The sequence below is a fragment of the Panthera uncia genome, chromosome E3 (assembly GCF_023721935.1).
Source record: "Panthera uncia isolate 11264 chromosome E3, Puncia_PCG_1.0, whole genome shotgun sequence".
Taxonomy (NCBI): Eukaryota; Metazoa; Chordata; class Mammalia; order Carnivora; family Felidae; genus Panthera; species Panthera uncia.
This window is the reverse complement of record NC_064815.1, coordinates 11,949,944-11,965,984: the sequence shown is the minus strand read 5'-3', so window position 1 is coordinate 11,965,984 and position 16,041 is coordinate 11,949,944. Positions and strand designations below refer to the sequence as shown.

The 16,041-nt window shown below is 40.2% G+C and overlaps 1 protein-coding gene across 4 annotated transcripts in view; it reads right to left on the bottom strand.

Annotated features, from left to right (window-relative positions):
* The window catches only part of METTL9 (methyltransferase like 9), a 52,581-nt gene that overhangs the window by 14,900 nt on the left and 21,640 nt on the right, over positions 1-16,041 (bottom strand). For 3 of the 4 annotated variants that reach the window (XM_049639168.1, XM_049639165.1, XM_049639166.1), the window contains exon 4: positions 7,813-7,997. In XM_049639168.1, the coding sequence (XP_049495125.1) occupies positions 7,813-7,997 (185 nt within the window). Of the gene's footprint in view, positions 1-5,734; positions 7,435-7,812; positions 7,998-16,041 lie in introns of those variants that run through there. The other variant, XM_049639167.1, reaches the window with a different exon arrangement.

Here is a 16,041-nt window from a genome sequence, read left to right as displayed (position 1 = left end):
GTAGTTACATTCCCTCAGGTCATACATCACAATGAATGATGTATATATTAATATCATCCTTTTATTCACCCATCTAACCAACAACAGCTGTTAGGTGCTACACTATTTTTTTTTTAATTTTTTTTTTTTTAACATTTATTTATTTTTGAGACAGAGAGAGACAGAGCATGAACGGGGGAGGGTCAGAGAGAGAGGGAGACACAGAATCTGAAACAGGCTCCAGGCTCTGAGCAGTCAGCACAGAGCCTGACACGGGGCTCGAACCCACGGACAGTGAGATCGTGACCTGAGCCAAAGTCGGACGCTTAACCGACTGAGCCACCCAGGCGCCCCGGTGCTACACTATTATGTAGTCAAAGGCCTTTCTTTCATGCCACCCTTGGATCACACTGACCTTGTCCTTCCCTAATCCCACCTTGCTCACACTCTCCTGCTTTTGCAGGTGCTGTTCTCTCTGCCTGGTAAAATACTTCCAAGATACAAACACAGCTCAAATGTCACCTCCTACATGAAACCTACCATAGCCTCCCCTAGCTCTTAATGGGTCTTTCCTTCTCTAAACCCAGAGTACTCTGTCACATTTCTTATCAGATTATCCTGCCATTGTCTGCTTACATTTATCTTCTGTATGATTCTTCAAGTATCTTAAGACCAGAAGCAAGTTTTACATTATCTTTGTATTTCCACTTCCTAGTGTTCGTTGCCTGGTAAAAACTAGGCTCTCCAACACCTTTATGTGAAAACAACTGAACGCTGTTTCTATAGAAAAATATTTTTTCAGCCCGTCAACTGAGATATGAAGCACACTTCACTCCCTGGCTATCGATCCTCACCCCTCTCCATAAGCAGTGTTTGTTGAATCCCTGGCAATATTAATTTTCCTACTAGCTGAGCATCCAGGCTTTTCACTGGAAAAAATTAAGCTACAGCTTTCTGTTCAGCTTTGAGTTTCCCATGGCAGTGAAAGAAGAATAATACTGAAAGAAATCCCAACAAGAGGGAAACAACAAAGACGTGCTTCTAGTGTCTACACACTACCCTCTAGACAAGAGCACTTAAACTACATACCAAAAGATGTCAGCAGGATTTTCAGAATAAGTAATTTCTTTTTCTCTACTACATAAAACCTAGGTGAACTGGAGACCCTGGCTAACAGGCATATAGTTAAGTCTCTGTGGAGTCAAGTCACATGAGGCGATGAAGAATGCACACTCTGAGACAAAGTTACAATGAGGACATCAAGGGCGCCTGGCTGGCTTAGTCGAAAAGAAGAGCATGAGACTCTCGATCTCAGAGTCGTGAGTTCAAGCCTGGGTGCAGTTAAATGAATAAATATTACAATGTATCAAACTGTGATTATTATTTTAAAAGGGAGAGATCTCAAGTAGGTCTGAAGGACACTGATGAACATTGCACCCTAAAGGCCTGCTGAACAAATAGGATCAATAAAGCCACAGACAAAAATGAAGTAACAGAACAGAATGGGATGAAAGAAGTCTAACATGTATAAAATATCAACATTGACACAGATGCGGTGGGGCCCTATCCCATAAATGAGATTATTTAATACTCACAACAAACCCCAACGCAAGCGTTAGCCCCGCTCTCACAGATGAAACACTAACCTTAATGAGAGGCCCGTGTTTCAAACAGGGCCAGTCCTCAAAGCCCAGGCTTTTTCTGTGGAACAGTCCTATCAGTCTTGCTTATTTCTGTTTAGACTTTTGGGAGCTGTAAGACTAAAAATGTCAAATTTAACCAGAACAATGACCCTAAAAGAAAGTGAGAAAGTTGCCAAAGGCTACTTCTCCAAAGGCACAGGCCTAACTGCTTTCACAGGAGAATTCTACCAAACTTTGCAAGAACAGAGAGCCACATGCAATTTAAACTGTGCCAGAGCACAGAAGAAAAAACTTCCCAATAACTTTTTACAAAGTCAGCAGAACACTGATACCAAAACATGACAAAGATAACATTTTCCAAATAAATAAAATATCAGATAGATATAATATTTTTATTTAAAATTTTTGTAGGTACAACCCAGTGATGCATTACAAGACCATCCCATCTAAGCCCAGAAATGCAAGGGTGGATATGTATTATACAAGTACTATTAATTTAACAAGTCAAAGGAGAAAAAACAGAATGACTATCTCCACAGATGATGAATATACAGGTAACAAAATTCAACAGCAATTCCTGACTTTTAAGCTCTTAATAAAACAAGATTTAAAAGAATATATATTTCAAATCAATCAACAGCAATCTCAAGCCAAAAGACAGCATCACATGTAAAGCAGAAATATTCTCATTAAAGTAAAAAACAAGACAAAAACGCCCACCATTTTAAAAAACATTTTCTGGAATTAACTACCAATTCACTGAGTGGGGGAGAAAGTCTAAAAATGAAAAGGAAGTAGCAAAATCATTTGTAGATGCATCAAGGAAACGCAAGAGAATCAGTAGAGAAGCTACTGGAAACACTAAAATAATTCAACAATCTAAACCGATTAAAAAATTAGTACATACACAAAAATTCAATTGCTTATGTTATGTACACCTACCATTCACTCTAAAATATGATGGAAGAGCCCTTTGCAACAACATGGATGAAACTGGAGGGCATTATGGTAAGTGAAATAAGCCAGACACAGAAAGGCAAATACTGCATGATCTCTGATCTCACTTATATGTGGAATCTAAACAAGTCAAACTTGAAGAACCAGAGACTAGAACAATGGTTGCCTGGGGCTGGAGGGTGGGGAAAATGGGGAGATATTGGTCAACGGTCACCAACTTCCAGTTATGAGTAAGCTCTGGGGATCTAATGTATAGCATGGTAACTATAGTTAATAATACTACACTGTACACCTTAAGTTTGCTGAAAGAATTGATCATTTCAGTGTTACGACACACACACAAAGGCTATGTGAGGTGATGGATGTATTAATTAATTTGTAGCAATAACTTCACAACATACAGGTATATTAAATTATCATGCTGTACACCTTAAAAACATCCAATTTTTGTGCTCGCTTCGGCAGCACATATACTAAAAACATCCAATTTTTATTTGTCAATTTCCCAAAAAGCTGGGAAAAAATTTAAGAGTTACAATAATGATAGAAGGAAAATTTCTATTTAACAATATCACACACACAAACACACCATTAGAATAAATCTAACAAAAACTGTGCAGGACGTTTATGAAGAAAAACTTATGTTACTAAGGAAATTAAAGAATTCAGGGTGCCTGGGTGGCTCAGTTGGTTGGGCGTCCAACTTGGGCTCAGGTCATGATCTCGTGGTCCGTAAGTTCAAGCCCTGCGTCAGGCTCTGTGCTGACAGCTCAGAGCCTGGAGCCGGCTTCGGATTCTGTATCTTCTTCTCTCTCTGCCCCTCCCCAACCCAGACTCTGTCTCTGTCTCAAAAGTAAATAAACATTAAAAAAATTTTTTTAAATGAGACACATCCTACTACTAGCTAGGAAGACTCAATATTCCCTAAATCAATCCATAAAATTTAAACTAGACCAACTAGTGCTGAAGTTGATCTGTTAAATAAATAAGCCAAGAAAAATCTGCAAAGGAACTCATGAAAGGGGGCTAATGCTATGACATTAAAGTGTAGGATAAGCTTGGGCCCCCTGGGTGGCTCAGTCAGTTAAGCATCCAACTCTTGATTTCTGCTCAGGTCATGATCTTTCGGTTCGTGGAATTGAGCCCCTTGTCAGGCTCCTAGCTGTAAGTGCGGAGCCCGTTTGGGATTCTCTCTCTCTCCCTCTCTCTCTGCCCGTCCCCCGCTCATGCTTGCTCATACATGTGCGCTCTCTCTCTAAATAAATAAATATTTTTTTTTAATGTATGATAAGCTACAGTAATTAAAATAGTTGGGTACTGGCATACACGGAAGGAAACATCTTAATAGAACCAAATCCATAGGGGACTTCAGTCTATTATAAAGGTCGAGTTTCAAAGCACTGGGGAAAAGAGGACTATTCAATAAATGGGTTAGGATTGCAGGCTAGCTATCAGGACAACTCTTTCACAAGCAGTTTCACTCCTAGAAATGGACTGTACAGAAAACCTTACACCTGACTTCCTTTAGTTTTTTTTTTCTATGTCACCCTCTCAGTAAGGCCTTTCCCTGAGTATCCTCTTTAAAATTATAGCACCCAAACCCAACCCCCAATTCCAGATGCCCCGTTCTTGCTTTTATTATTTTCTCCCTAACATTTATCACCAACAGCATGCCATTTGCTTCCTGTCTTCCTCACTAGAAGGCAAGCTCCATGAGCGCGAGGATATTTACATGCTTTCTAAGTACTGTATCTCCAGCATCTAGGCACTCAGTAAACACTTTCTAAATGAATGAAGATATTTTGTGGCATAAGAGCAGTCAACACCAATTCCCTTCCACCTTCTTTGCAAGCTTACCCAACAATGTAAATATGCTGAGGGCAGACGACTCCCTTCCAGACCGAGAGAGTGCATCGTGACTGTTCTATGCCCCTGACCAGTTGCTGGCTGAGCAGGAACATGTGCCCCATCCTTGCCAACGGGCCCTAAAGTGATGGGAAGATTTCTGGGGAAGGTTTCCCTCACTTAAAAAAAAAAAAAAAAGATGTGTGGGGATCCTCTCTTTTCAAGACTTTGTCATGCCTACACAGGACACTTGGCACTGTATCTGCCACTTTGCAATTTTTTTTTAATGTTTATTTATTTTTGAGACAGAGAGAGAGAGAGAGAGCATGAACACGGGAGGGGCAGAGAGAGAGGGAGACACAGAATCCAAAGCAGGTTCCAGGCTCCGAGCTGTCAGCACAGAGCCCGACGCGGGGCTCGAACTCACGGACCGTGAGATCATGACCTGAGCCGAAGTCTGACGCTTAATCGACTGAGCCACCCAGGCGCCCCTGACACTTTGCAATTCTGAGGGGACTATCACCACACTGAAGATGAAGAAAAGAAAGCAACCTCTCAATTTCAATAGAGCAGCTGTATCACAGAATTAACACAACCATGCAACCATGGAACTGCTTTTCTAAAATAAACTCTTATTTTTTAAAAGCAATTTGGGTTGCTCCTTCTGTTTCTTAAAGCAGAAAGCATTCTGATACATACTTACACATGTGAAAAGACCTGCCTATGAGTGTTCATTTCACTATTATTTATAAAGCAAACTGCTGGTCCCTAAAAGTACATCAAAAGGGGCCTCCTCAAGGAAAGTTCTACACCCAGTGATGTGCTGGTAAATGTTTACCAGCCAGCTTGGAGAAAGGAGAGGCTATCATAGTATTTGCCAATTTCCAAGACCTTAGTGCTCCCATTGACCACTCAGTGGTCACTTTCAATAACAGCCATGTTTAAAAACCAGTTCACTAAATTCACAATGTAACAATCTGCTCTCATGAGCCAGTAAAACTGACTCCAACATACCATTGTTTATATCCAGACCATGATGCAGGTACATATGTGCCGATAAGGAACAATTTCCTAGATACACTTAAGTGGAAAAAGGCAACAAAAGTATTTACAGTGGGGTTTAATAATATAATCATTTTTTTCATGTGCAGTTATATTTACATAGATGATCTTTAAAAGAATATTCGAGAGACCTGAGCAAGATTGTGGAACTGGCTGCTTGAACTCTTTTTACCATGACTTATTTTTTTATAAAATTATACTTTTTAAAAAATTAAGCATGCCACTTAATTTTCATTTTTGCAATGTAATTGTCTTTTTATCTACTCTTCCCTTATTTGATGCTTAGAACAATTCTCACATAGATTTAATGACCCCATAACCAAAACTGGGTCAGGAAACCAAATAAATGGAAATTGAAATTAGAAAGATGCAGTTTACATTTTTTCCAAATTAACCTAAGAAACAAAATTGCAGTGACAGGACTTAAAGACAAATCAAAAAAGTGCAAAAAATAATTTCATCTACAATTGCTTTTTGTTGAAATATAAATTGGGCCAAGTATGCAAAGCACACTCCTATTTCCTTAAAACAGCCCAGTATTCACGAACTCACACACACAACAAGGTCACTTTGCAGCTCACAGTCCTCACATTGTGTCACATGGAAATCATCAGGATCTAATTAGTGACTTAAAGAAAGGAAGCAATAACGGAGTGCCGTGGAGCAATATGCAAAATGGATAGGTCAATAAAGGCCACCCACAGCAAAAAAGCTTCTTGTACTCAGGTTTGGTACACGTCATGTGCCAGATTCCCGGGACTTAGTAGGCAAGTGCACGTCCACAACCAGGGAGCTTGTTTTCAGGCCTTACTGGGGACTGCTCTCTTGTGCAGTTGGATTTCCTCTCAATTTTTAGTGTGAGAAACACAAGGAAATAAAATTCATGGTTAGATTAATGTTTCTTCCCCTGCTCTTCCACCTCCTGCTATGCCAGGAAATAGCACTAAAATTCTATCATGTGGTTGCCCAACAGGACACAGGAAACCAGGGCCTTATAATCTGATGACTAGTGATTGCAATGCAGAGATGGAGCTAAGGCTTAATTACACAGGGAACAGCACTGACAAGTCAGGTTGCTGAATTACCAAGGACATTTCCTAGGATCCTCACTGTACTGCACGTACACACACACACACACACACACACACACACACACACACACAAACTTACACATGCATACACGCTATATGGGCACTCACACTGAAAGCAATTTTTTCTTTACCACGACCAGGTGATTCACCAACAAGAATTGTTTGATCTGGTCTATCTGCACTCCTTCCCACCCTCCTATGTCTAAAGAATTCTGCATTTTCCCCATCATCAACAAACATCTAAAATCATTTGGAAATGTTAAAACAAGCATTTAATCTGAAGGGACTAAGACCTGAGGGGGCTAAAAATAAGGACAAGAAGAAATAAAGGAGCAAGTCAAATCCATGGTTATAAGCAAACATGAATATTATTCCTTAAGACAGATTTTCACGGATATTTGAGAACTATGAAGCTTATGAAATATTAATGCAGGTCTTAAAAATGTCTGCAGGCTCTTAGAGTTTTTGAACCCAAGGCTGAACCAGGCAGTAAAATGGAAAAACTAAAGATTTTCAAATATTACCATGTATTACTTAATAAATAGTTTTTGTATTACTGCACATTATTAACTAATGAAAATGCAAAGGAGAGGCTTAAAATCATAACTTCCAACAAGACCTGAAATGCAAACCACGTGAGCTAAAACCATGAGTTAATGTGGCTACTACCAGATCACAGTAAATATGAAGTAATACGAAATCAAACCATTTCTTTTAATACATTCTTCACTCGGGATTGTGGAAGAGCAAGACTCTGCAACCAAAAACCCAATGTCATACAAAGAAATGACACAGGCTGGAACACAAATGGTCTTCACGAGGGTAAAACAGGTAACGGCATTTACCATTTTTCGAGTCTGGAACAAGAGATGTAAAATACAAAACAGCTGTGGCACTCGACAAGTATATCCAGGTACATTAAAAGGCATCACTTATTTCTTGGCTCAGCTTCTAAGCTGATAAACAAATGGCTGAGGCTCCATTTCAGAACAGAAAATATGGCCACATTTTAGGTTTTCAATTCCACGCAAGCAGACCCAGCTGGGTACTCACTATTACCACTGCAAAGGGGACACCAGGTTCTACAAAATCCACATTAATATGAACATTAACCAAGGTGATGTTGTGCATGGGTTAACCATATTCCTTTAAATTCCAGGCTATTTCTAAGAAAACAGAATCACAAATACCAAAAGACATCTATGTTGGGTAGGAAATGACTTGACCACACTTACCGTTTTCCACATAGGGATGAAAGGGTAAAACCAGGGCAAGGATAACCCTGCCTCTAGTGGGCTCCAAGACGCTTCTGATATCTTTTAACAAAGTCAGGGGCTGATCACAGCGGTCCAGCAAATTCAAGCAGCTGATGACATCATACTGGAACCCTGTATTCTGCCATTCATTTATACCAAGCACTCTAAAAACATCAGAAAGAACTTTATTGATATAAACGCCCTTAAAGACATCTTTGAAAATAATTGGGATGCCTCACAGGCTCTAACTTTGTCTTCTAAATCAAAGTAAACGCAAGATCTTTCATTTATAATTTATATTTGCAATAATAAGATGGCCAGGCAAAGAAAAGCAGCAACTCTATTTCTGTAAATTTAGCATTTCACCCATTTCCAAATCTAAAAACATATACTTCCTTTATAAGAACAAAATATATGTTTAATAAGAATGAGTTACAAGGCGCTAAAAATGGTTATACAACTAGGGCATCAAATTCCTGAACATAAAATGAACCAAAAAAAAAATCCGACTTTCACTTCATTGTAATGTAATCATAAAATACATCACATATTCATGGTTTATATTCCTGGAGTCCCCTCTATTTTTAAGAATGGCTGGGGGTATTCTTATGGCTGGGTATCTTCTTAAAATGGTAATTTCCACTTACAACCTATGGCCTTTGAGCACACATCTCTGTTTCCAGGAGACAGGTATTATTCATACTCTAGAATTTCCTATCTGAATAACTATATAGAAACGACGAAGCATGGGGCATCCTATTAAAAGCGTAAATGAAGAGCACAGTTAACACACTACTCTCAGCCCTCCCTCTCTCTCTCCTACCATCCCTCTCTCAGAACATTTCTAAGTCCTTTACAATGTTTTATCCACAGGAAGAGTTCTCTTATCAAGAGTCTTTGTCAGCCACACCATTAAGGCAATTCTGTAAATTACTCACTCCTGCTTGGTTGTAACAATCAGAATGTGGCAGATGGGGCATGTTATGATAGAGGCAGGGAAGAAAAGGGAGCAGGAAAAAGGATCTTTGGTAAACAAGTCTTTGATAATGCTGAGTAGATACAGTAGAGTTAACTTAGAAAATTCTGAAAGTATAATGAGGGCTGTTTTAAAAAACTCATTAGCATAGTGATATTTGAGAGCATTTTCAAATAGAATAAAGGAGCACAAACCACTCAGCTGCATCTTGTTTTCAGTCTAGGTTTTTTGTAATAACTAAACCCTCCTCCAAAACAATGCTCTAACCAACTTCAAGGGACTAGTCAGAATCCTTTGTTGCTTGAAATAAGTAGGGCATTAGGGCTCCAAAATCACTTTATTGTGCAATGATTATTTTAGAAACTGGATTTAGTTCATTCAAACTATAAAGGTCCTACTTTGGGGATAAAAATCCTATCAATTCCAGGGCGCCTGGGTGGTTCAGTCAGTTGAGCACTGGGCTTCGGCTCAGGTCATGATCTCACGGTTTGTGGTTTCAAGCCCTGCATCGGGCTCTGGGCTGACAGCTCAGAGCCTGGAACCTGCTACAGATTCTGTGTCTCCCTCTTTGCCCCTCCCCAGCTTGCACTCTGTCTGTCTGTCTCTCTCTCTCTCTCTCTCTCAAAAATAAACATTAAAAAAATTTTTTTAAATACTATCAATTCTCATTTTAAAAACCAAAATGAACAATTGAGACAAGGACTATTTTAGATATTAATGCCTCAAACAGCCTATTTAAATTCATAAATTGTAAAAAACAAACAAACAAAAAAACCAAATGATACACTTGATTTAAAAAAACAAAACAACAAAAAGTCTTAGGCCCATCTATAAGGAAGCAGAAGCCAAACTTTTATCAACATGTTTTAATATAGAATAATCTCACCAAATCCATCTCTGAATTACTTGCAGATTTTGAAAGAAAAACATGTTCCAATAAAAAATTATGGCTTTAATAAGGGACAGTTACAGCTACACATTTAGAAGCCCTTCTTCATCTTTGTATGGTGACTTTTCACTTGTAAACTCAGTTCCACCGATGAAGACAAATGTACTGGCCCCAATCGAACTGTGTATTATTAGCCCAGGAATCGAGACCCATGGTTAAGATTTCCTCCATTTATGAGAACAATGGAAGAAGTCACTTGTCCAAATCACACTGTAAGTTACTGGCAGAGAAAAAATTGCAACTTGGAAACTCCTAATGGGCTATTCAGGCCAAGCAACCCACTCTCCCCAGCTAAGGGGAGAAAGAGCCTGACAACCGGTCCATGAATTGATGCTTTCCGGGTGGTGGGTTGTGAGTGAAGAGCAGTCTGCACTTCAGTCTCCAACATCTTTTCATTAAAAAAAGAAAATAAAGGGGCACCTGGTCTCCCTCTCTCTCTGCCCCTCCCCTACTTGTGCTCCGTGTCTCTCTCAATCTCTCCCCACCTTCTCAAAAATAAACATTAAAAATTTTTTTTTAAGAAAATAAAGGATGTTGGGGTGCCTGGGTGGCTCAGTCAGTTAAGCGTCCGACTTCGGCTCAGGTCACCATCTCGCACTCCGTGGGTTCGAGCCCCGCGTCGGGCTCTGTGCTGACAGCTCAGAGCCTGGAGCCTGTTTCAGATTCTGTGTCTCCCTCTCTCTCTGACCCTCCCCCGTTCATGCTTTGTCTCTCCCTGTCTCAAAAATAAATAAACGTTAAAAAAAATAAAATAAAATAATAAAATAAAGGATGTTAACATGAGAAATAGAAAATTTTTTAATTTTATGTTTATTTTTGAGAGATGGAGAGACAGACAGAGTACGAACAGGGGAAGGGCAGAGAGAGAGAGAGAGAGAGAGAGAGAGAGACAGACAGACAGACAGACAGTACTTGAAGCAGGCTCTAGGTTCCGAGCTGCCAACACAGACCCCAACATGGTGCTTGAACTCACGAATCATGAGATCACGACCTGCGCTGAAGTCAGATACTTAACCAACTGAGCCACCCAGGCACCCAGAGAAATAGAATTCTTAAACTATAATAATTTCTTTTCAAGAAAGATCCCAAACCTACAGATAGGATTCAAGTCAAGCAGCTTTCAAACTTACATTGAGAATCTCTGTTCTCTGGTGTTAACATGTACATACGATTCCTTTTTGTTTTGTTTTTTTAAATTTTTTTTTAAACGTTTATTTATTTTTGAGACAGAGACAGAGCATGAACAGGGGAGGGTCAGAGAGACAGAGAGACACAGAATCCGAAACAGGCTCCAGGCTCTGAGCCGAAGTCGGCCACTTAACCGACTGAGCCACCCAGGTGCCCCGATAAGATTCCTTTTTGATTACGCATGTGTGAAAGGTCTATGCAGATTTAATTCTAAACCCACACCCTTTACAGCTCAGCATCTTCCCACACCCTTATTTCCTCTACCATCTAACTACCATTCATACCAACTAATTTTAACACTAACTTTTGGCGAAGCAGACTGAGGAAGGAAAACATGCTGCCAAAATTTTTTCCTGCCACAGAATCTTTTTTAAAAAATTATTGTTGGGGCGCCTGGGTGGCGCAGTCGGTTGAGCGTCCGACTTCAGCCAGGTCACAATCTCGCGGTCCGTGAGTTCGAGCCCCGCGTCAGGCTCTGGGCTGAGTTCGAGCCCCGCGTCAGGCTCTGGGCTGATGGCTCGGAGCCTGGAGCCTGTTTCCGATTCTGTGTCTCCCTCTCTCTCTGCCCCTCCCCCGTTCATGCTCTGTCTCTCTCTGTCCCAAAAATAAATAAAAAACGTTGAAAAAAAAATTAAAAAAAAAAAAAAATTATTGTCCCCTGAATTGTGGAATTGTTCATTAGTACACCTAATCAAAAATTAACTGTATAATCCTTTCCTGTGCCTGTGGCTTTTCCAAAACAGTATTTCTAACCCTGGAATTATTATTTTCAAGAAAACAAGTTAAGTAATAGTTTATCTTCCGGGAGGATTTAAAACATATTTTCCTTACAGAAGTGACAAAGCAATCGGCATGTTGGTAAATCCTAAATAAAAAGCAAAACACCAACAGTACAAAAAAATTGCTGTTTTGTTTTAGAAATCAAAGCCAGATCCTTAAATTTTACAACTGGATTTTTTGGCATAAATAAGGATACCTTGGCAACACAGAAAAAGAACTCAACCATTTTCTGTGTGTTTTTCATGAACTCAGATATTTAAGAGAAACAAAAAATAGTTAGCTCCCAAGCCAAGAAAACGAGGTATTAAGCTAAAAGTCTGCCCTGCCAGCAGGTTGGACAAACCCCAACCTAAGATATTACTTCCTCATTAAAATCTCAGATTGTGCCATCAGAATGCCTAAAATGAACAAATCAGGAGACTGTAGATGCTGGAGAGGATATGGAGAAACAGGAACCCTCTGCACTGTTGGTGGGAATGCAAACTGGTGCAGCCACTCTGGAAAACAGTGTGGAGGTTCCTCAAAAAAACTAGCTACCCTATGACCCAGCAACAGCACTGCTAGGAATTTACCCAAGGGATACAGGAGTGCTGATACACAGGGGCACTTGTTCCCCAATGTTCATGGCAGCACTTTCAACAATAGCCAAATTATGGAAAGAGCCTAAACGTTCATCAACTGATGAGTGGATAAAGAAATTGTGGTTTATATACACAATGGAAGACTACATGGCAATGGGAAAGAATGAAATATGGCCTTTTGTAGGAACATGGATGAACTGGAGAGTGTGATGCTAAGTGAAATGAGTCATACAGAGAGAGACAGATACCATATGTTTTCACTCGTATGTGGATCCTGAGAAACTTAACAGAAGACCATGGGGGAGGGGAAGGGGAAAAAAAAGTTACAGAGAGTGAAGGAGCCCAACCATAAGAGACTCTCAAAAACTGAGAATAAACTGAGGGTTGATGGGGGGTGGGAGGGAGGGAAAAGTGGGTGATGGGTATTGAGGAGGGCACCTGTTGGGATGAGCACTGGGTGTTGTATGGAAACCAATTTGACAATAAATTTCATATTAAAAAAAATCTCAGACTGTGCTGAAAAACACCATTTTTGTGAGTATGTTCTTATTTAATACTAATAATATTGTGGACAGAATATCAACCAGTATGAATTCTCTATTTAGGTCAAACTGCAGATTTTGGCATATGTGCTACGTATTAGGGGAAAAAAATTAAGTATTTTTCATAGGGTAGTAAGTTTACTAGTAGGTTACAAAGCATGTAAGCTCTAGATACAATGAATTATTAATTCAGATATCTAAATTTCACTGATAATTCCATTTAGGCATTTAGTCTTAAGAAGGGCTTCAATGGCAGGCAAGCAAGCAAGGGAAGGAGCAGGGGTGAATAGGAGGGGAATGAAAACATTTCAAACACCTTCCTCCCCATATCTACTTTTGAACACATTTTTTTTTACATGGGAGGAGAGTGTCAGATTAGCACTTTGGCATGAAGTTTTCAAATAATGAGTTAATTTCTTTTAAGTTTATTTATTTCTTTTGAGAGAGAGAGAGAGAGAGAGAGAGAGAGAGAGAGAGAGAGGCAGAGAGAAAGGGAGGGAGAGAATCCCAAGCAGGCTCTGCACTGTCATCACAGAGCCCAATGTGGGACTCCATCCCACAAACCAGGAGATCATGACCTGCACTGAAACCAAGAGTCAGATGCTTAACCAACTGACCCACCCAAAAATACTGAAGTATTTCTTTAATTAGAAATTAATTCATGGGGCACCTGGGTGGCTCAATCGGTTGAGTGTCCGACTCTTGGTTTCGGTGGAGGTCATCATCTCCTAGTTTGTGGGATCAAGTCCCACGTTGGACTCTGTGCTAGGCATGGAGCCTGCTTAAGATTCTCTCAGAAAGAAGGAAAAGAAAAGAAGAGAAGAGAAGAGAAGAGAAGAGAAGAGAAGAGAAGAGAGAAGAGAGAAGAGAGAAGAGAGAAGGGAAGGGAAGGGAAGGGAAGGGAAGGGAAGGGAGAAGAGAAAAAAGGAGAAAAAAGGAGAAAAGAGGAGAAAAGAGGAGAGAAAAAAGAAAAAAGAGAAGAATTCAGTTATCACTACACAGGCCCTCCAGGATCTAATCTGAGACAGACTGCTAGTGCTAAAGGGGATCTTACAAATCACACAGTTGAACCTCACACAGACAGAAGTCTCCTATGATAGCATCCCTAATAGCTATTTAAACACTGAGAGGGGCAAGGACTTGAATACTTGAGCTGTTAGGAAGGTGTGTGTCCCTTAACTCTACCTCAACTTCTGAAACCTAGCTGTGCATGATTATACCAGAAACTATGCTTACTCCTCTCTTTCCATATAAAACTCCATTACATTTGATCGTAATCTTCCCTTCCACCCCCTTCCTACTTGGTCTTCTCTTCTCCACGCTTAAAATGTCCATGTTTTGCCAATGTTCAATCAAGTCATGCTCCAAGAGCTACTCTAATGCTGTCTGTAGAAGCAGAAACTTAGGTGGATACAAAAGTGAGTTCATAATTCCTTTTTCCTTCTTCCTAAGGCTAAGCCTGGCTTCCAAAATATCAGAGGAGGAGGCAGGCCCATTCTGTACCCAGCACCTTCTTCTCCTATTCCATAGAATCCATACTGAATAAAAAACAGCCCTCTTTCTAAGTCTCTCGAGCAGAAGATGGTCTTAAAACCAAGATTTGACAGTTCATACCCATTAGGATGGCTATTACCAAAAAAATAAGTAAATAACAAGTACTCGCGAAGATGCAGAGAAACTGTAGCCCTTGTATACTGCTGCCAGGATGTAAAACGGGGCAGCTGCTGTGGACAATGGTATGACAATGCCTAAAAAAATTAAACAGGGTCCTACATTATAATCCAGCAATTCCACTTCTGAGTATATACCCAGAAGCAAAAGCAACGACTCAAACAGTTATTTGTACACTCGTGTTCACAATAGCATTATTCACAATAGCTAAAAGATGAGGGCAACCCAAGTGTCCACTGACGAATGAATGAGCCAAGTGTGGTACATCCATACAATGGAATATTATTCAGCCTTCTAAAGGAAGGTGATTTTGATACATGCCACAAGGATAAACCCTGAAGACATGTTTAGTGAAATAAGCCATTCACGAGAAGACAATTAATGCATAATTCCTCCTATTTCATGTTCCTAGAAGGGTCAAATTCCTAGAGACATGAAGTAGGATGATGGTTGCCAGGGGCCAGGGTGGTAGGGGGGAGGAGTGGAAAATTAGTGTTTAATTACAGAGTTTCAGTGGGGACAACAGAAAGATTCTAGAGAAGGACAGTGGTGATGGTTACACAATGTAGATGTATTTAATATCACTAACTGTCTTCTTAAAAATGATTAAAAGGGTTAATTCTGTGTTATGTAGTTGACCACAATAATTTTTTTAATTAAAAAAAAAAAAACAAAAACCAAAAAACAAACTTTAAGAATGTCAGATTCCAGGGGCGCCTGGGTGGATCAGTCAGTTAAGCATCCGACTTCGGCTCAGGTCATGATCTCACAGTTTGTGGGTTCGAGCCCTGCGTCAGGCTCTGTGCTGACAGCTCAGAGCCTGAAACCTGCTCCGGATTCTGTGTCTCCCTCTCTCTCTGCCCCTCCCCCGCTCATGCTCTGTCTCTCTCTCAAAAATAAATAAACATTAAAAAAAAGAAGAAGAATGCCAGATTCCAGGGGTGCCTGGGTGGTTCAGTCAGTAGTCTCCCGACTCCTGATTTCAGCTCAGGTCATGATGTCACCGTTGTCAGATTGAACCTGGCTACTCACTGGGCATGGAGCCTGCTTAGGATTTTCTCTCCCTGTTTCTCAGGTGCTCACACTCTGTCTCTCAAACAAAACAAACAAACAAACAAAAGCCAGATTCCAAACAGGAAAAGTGTCTACACCTTTTTTTTTTTTTTTTTTTTGAGCAAGTAAGAGGGGGAGGGGCAGAGCGAGAGGGAGAGAGATGAACTCAGGCAGGCTCCACACCCAGCACAGAGCCTGATGTGAGGCCTAATCTCACCACTGTGAGACCATGACCTGAGCTGAAATCAAGAGACAGTGGCTCAACCAACCGAGCCCACCCAGGTGCCCCAAAAAAGTTTCTACATCTGATTCCTCTTTTCCAAGTTATTCCTCACCTACCCTTCTTCCACAGTGCCAACTCCTCTAGTCCAGAAACATACTGATGAGGAAAGATGATTTCTCTCTAAATTTCTACTTAACTGTAATATGGAAAGTTTTTAAAAAATTCTAATCATGGAAAATTGTTTC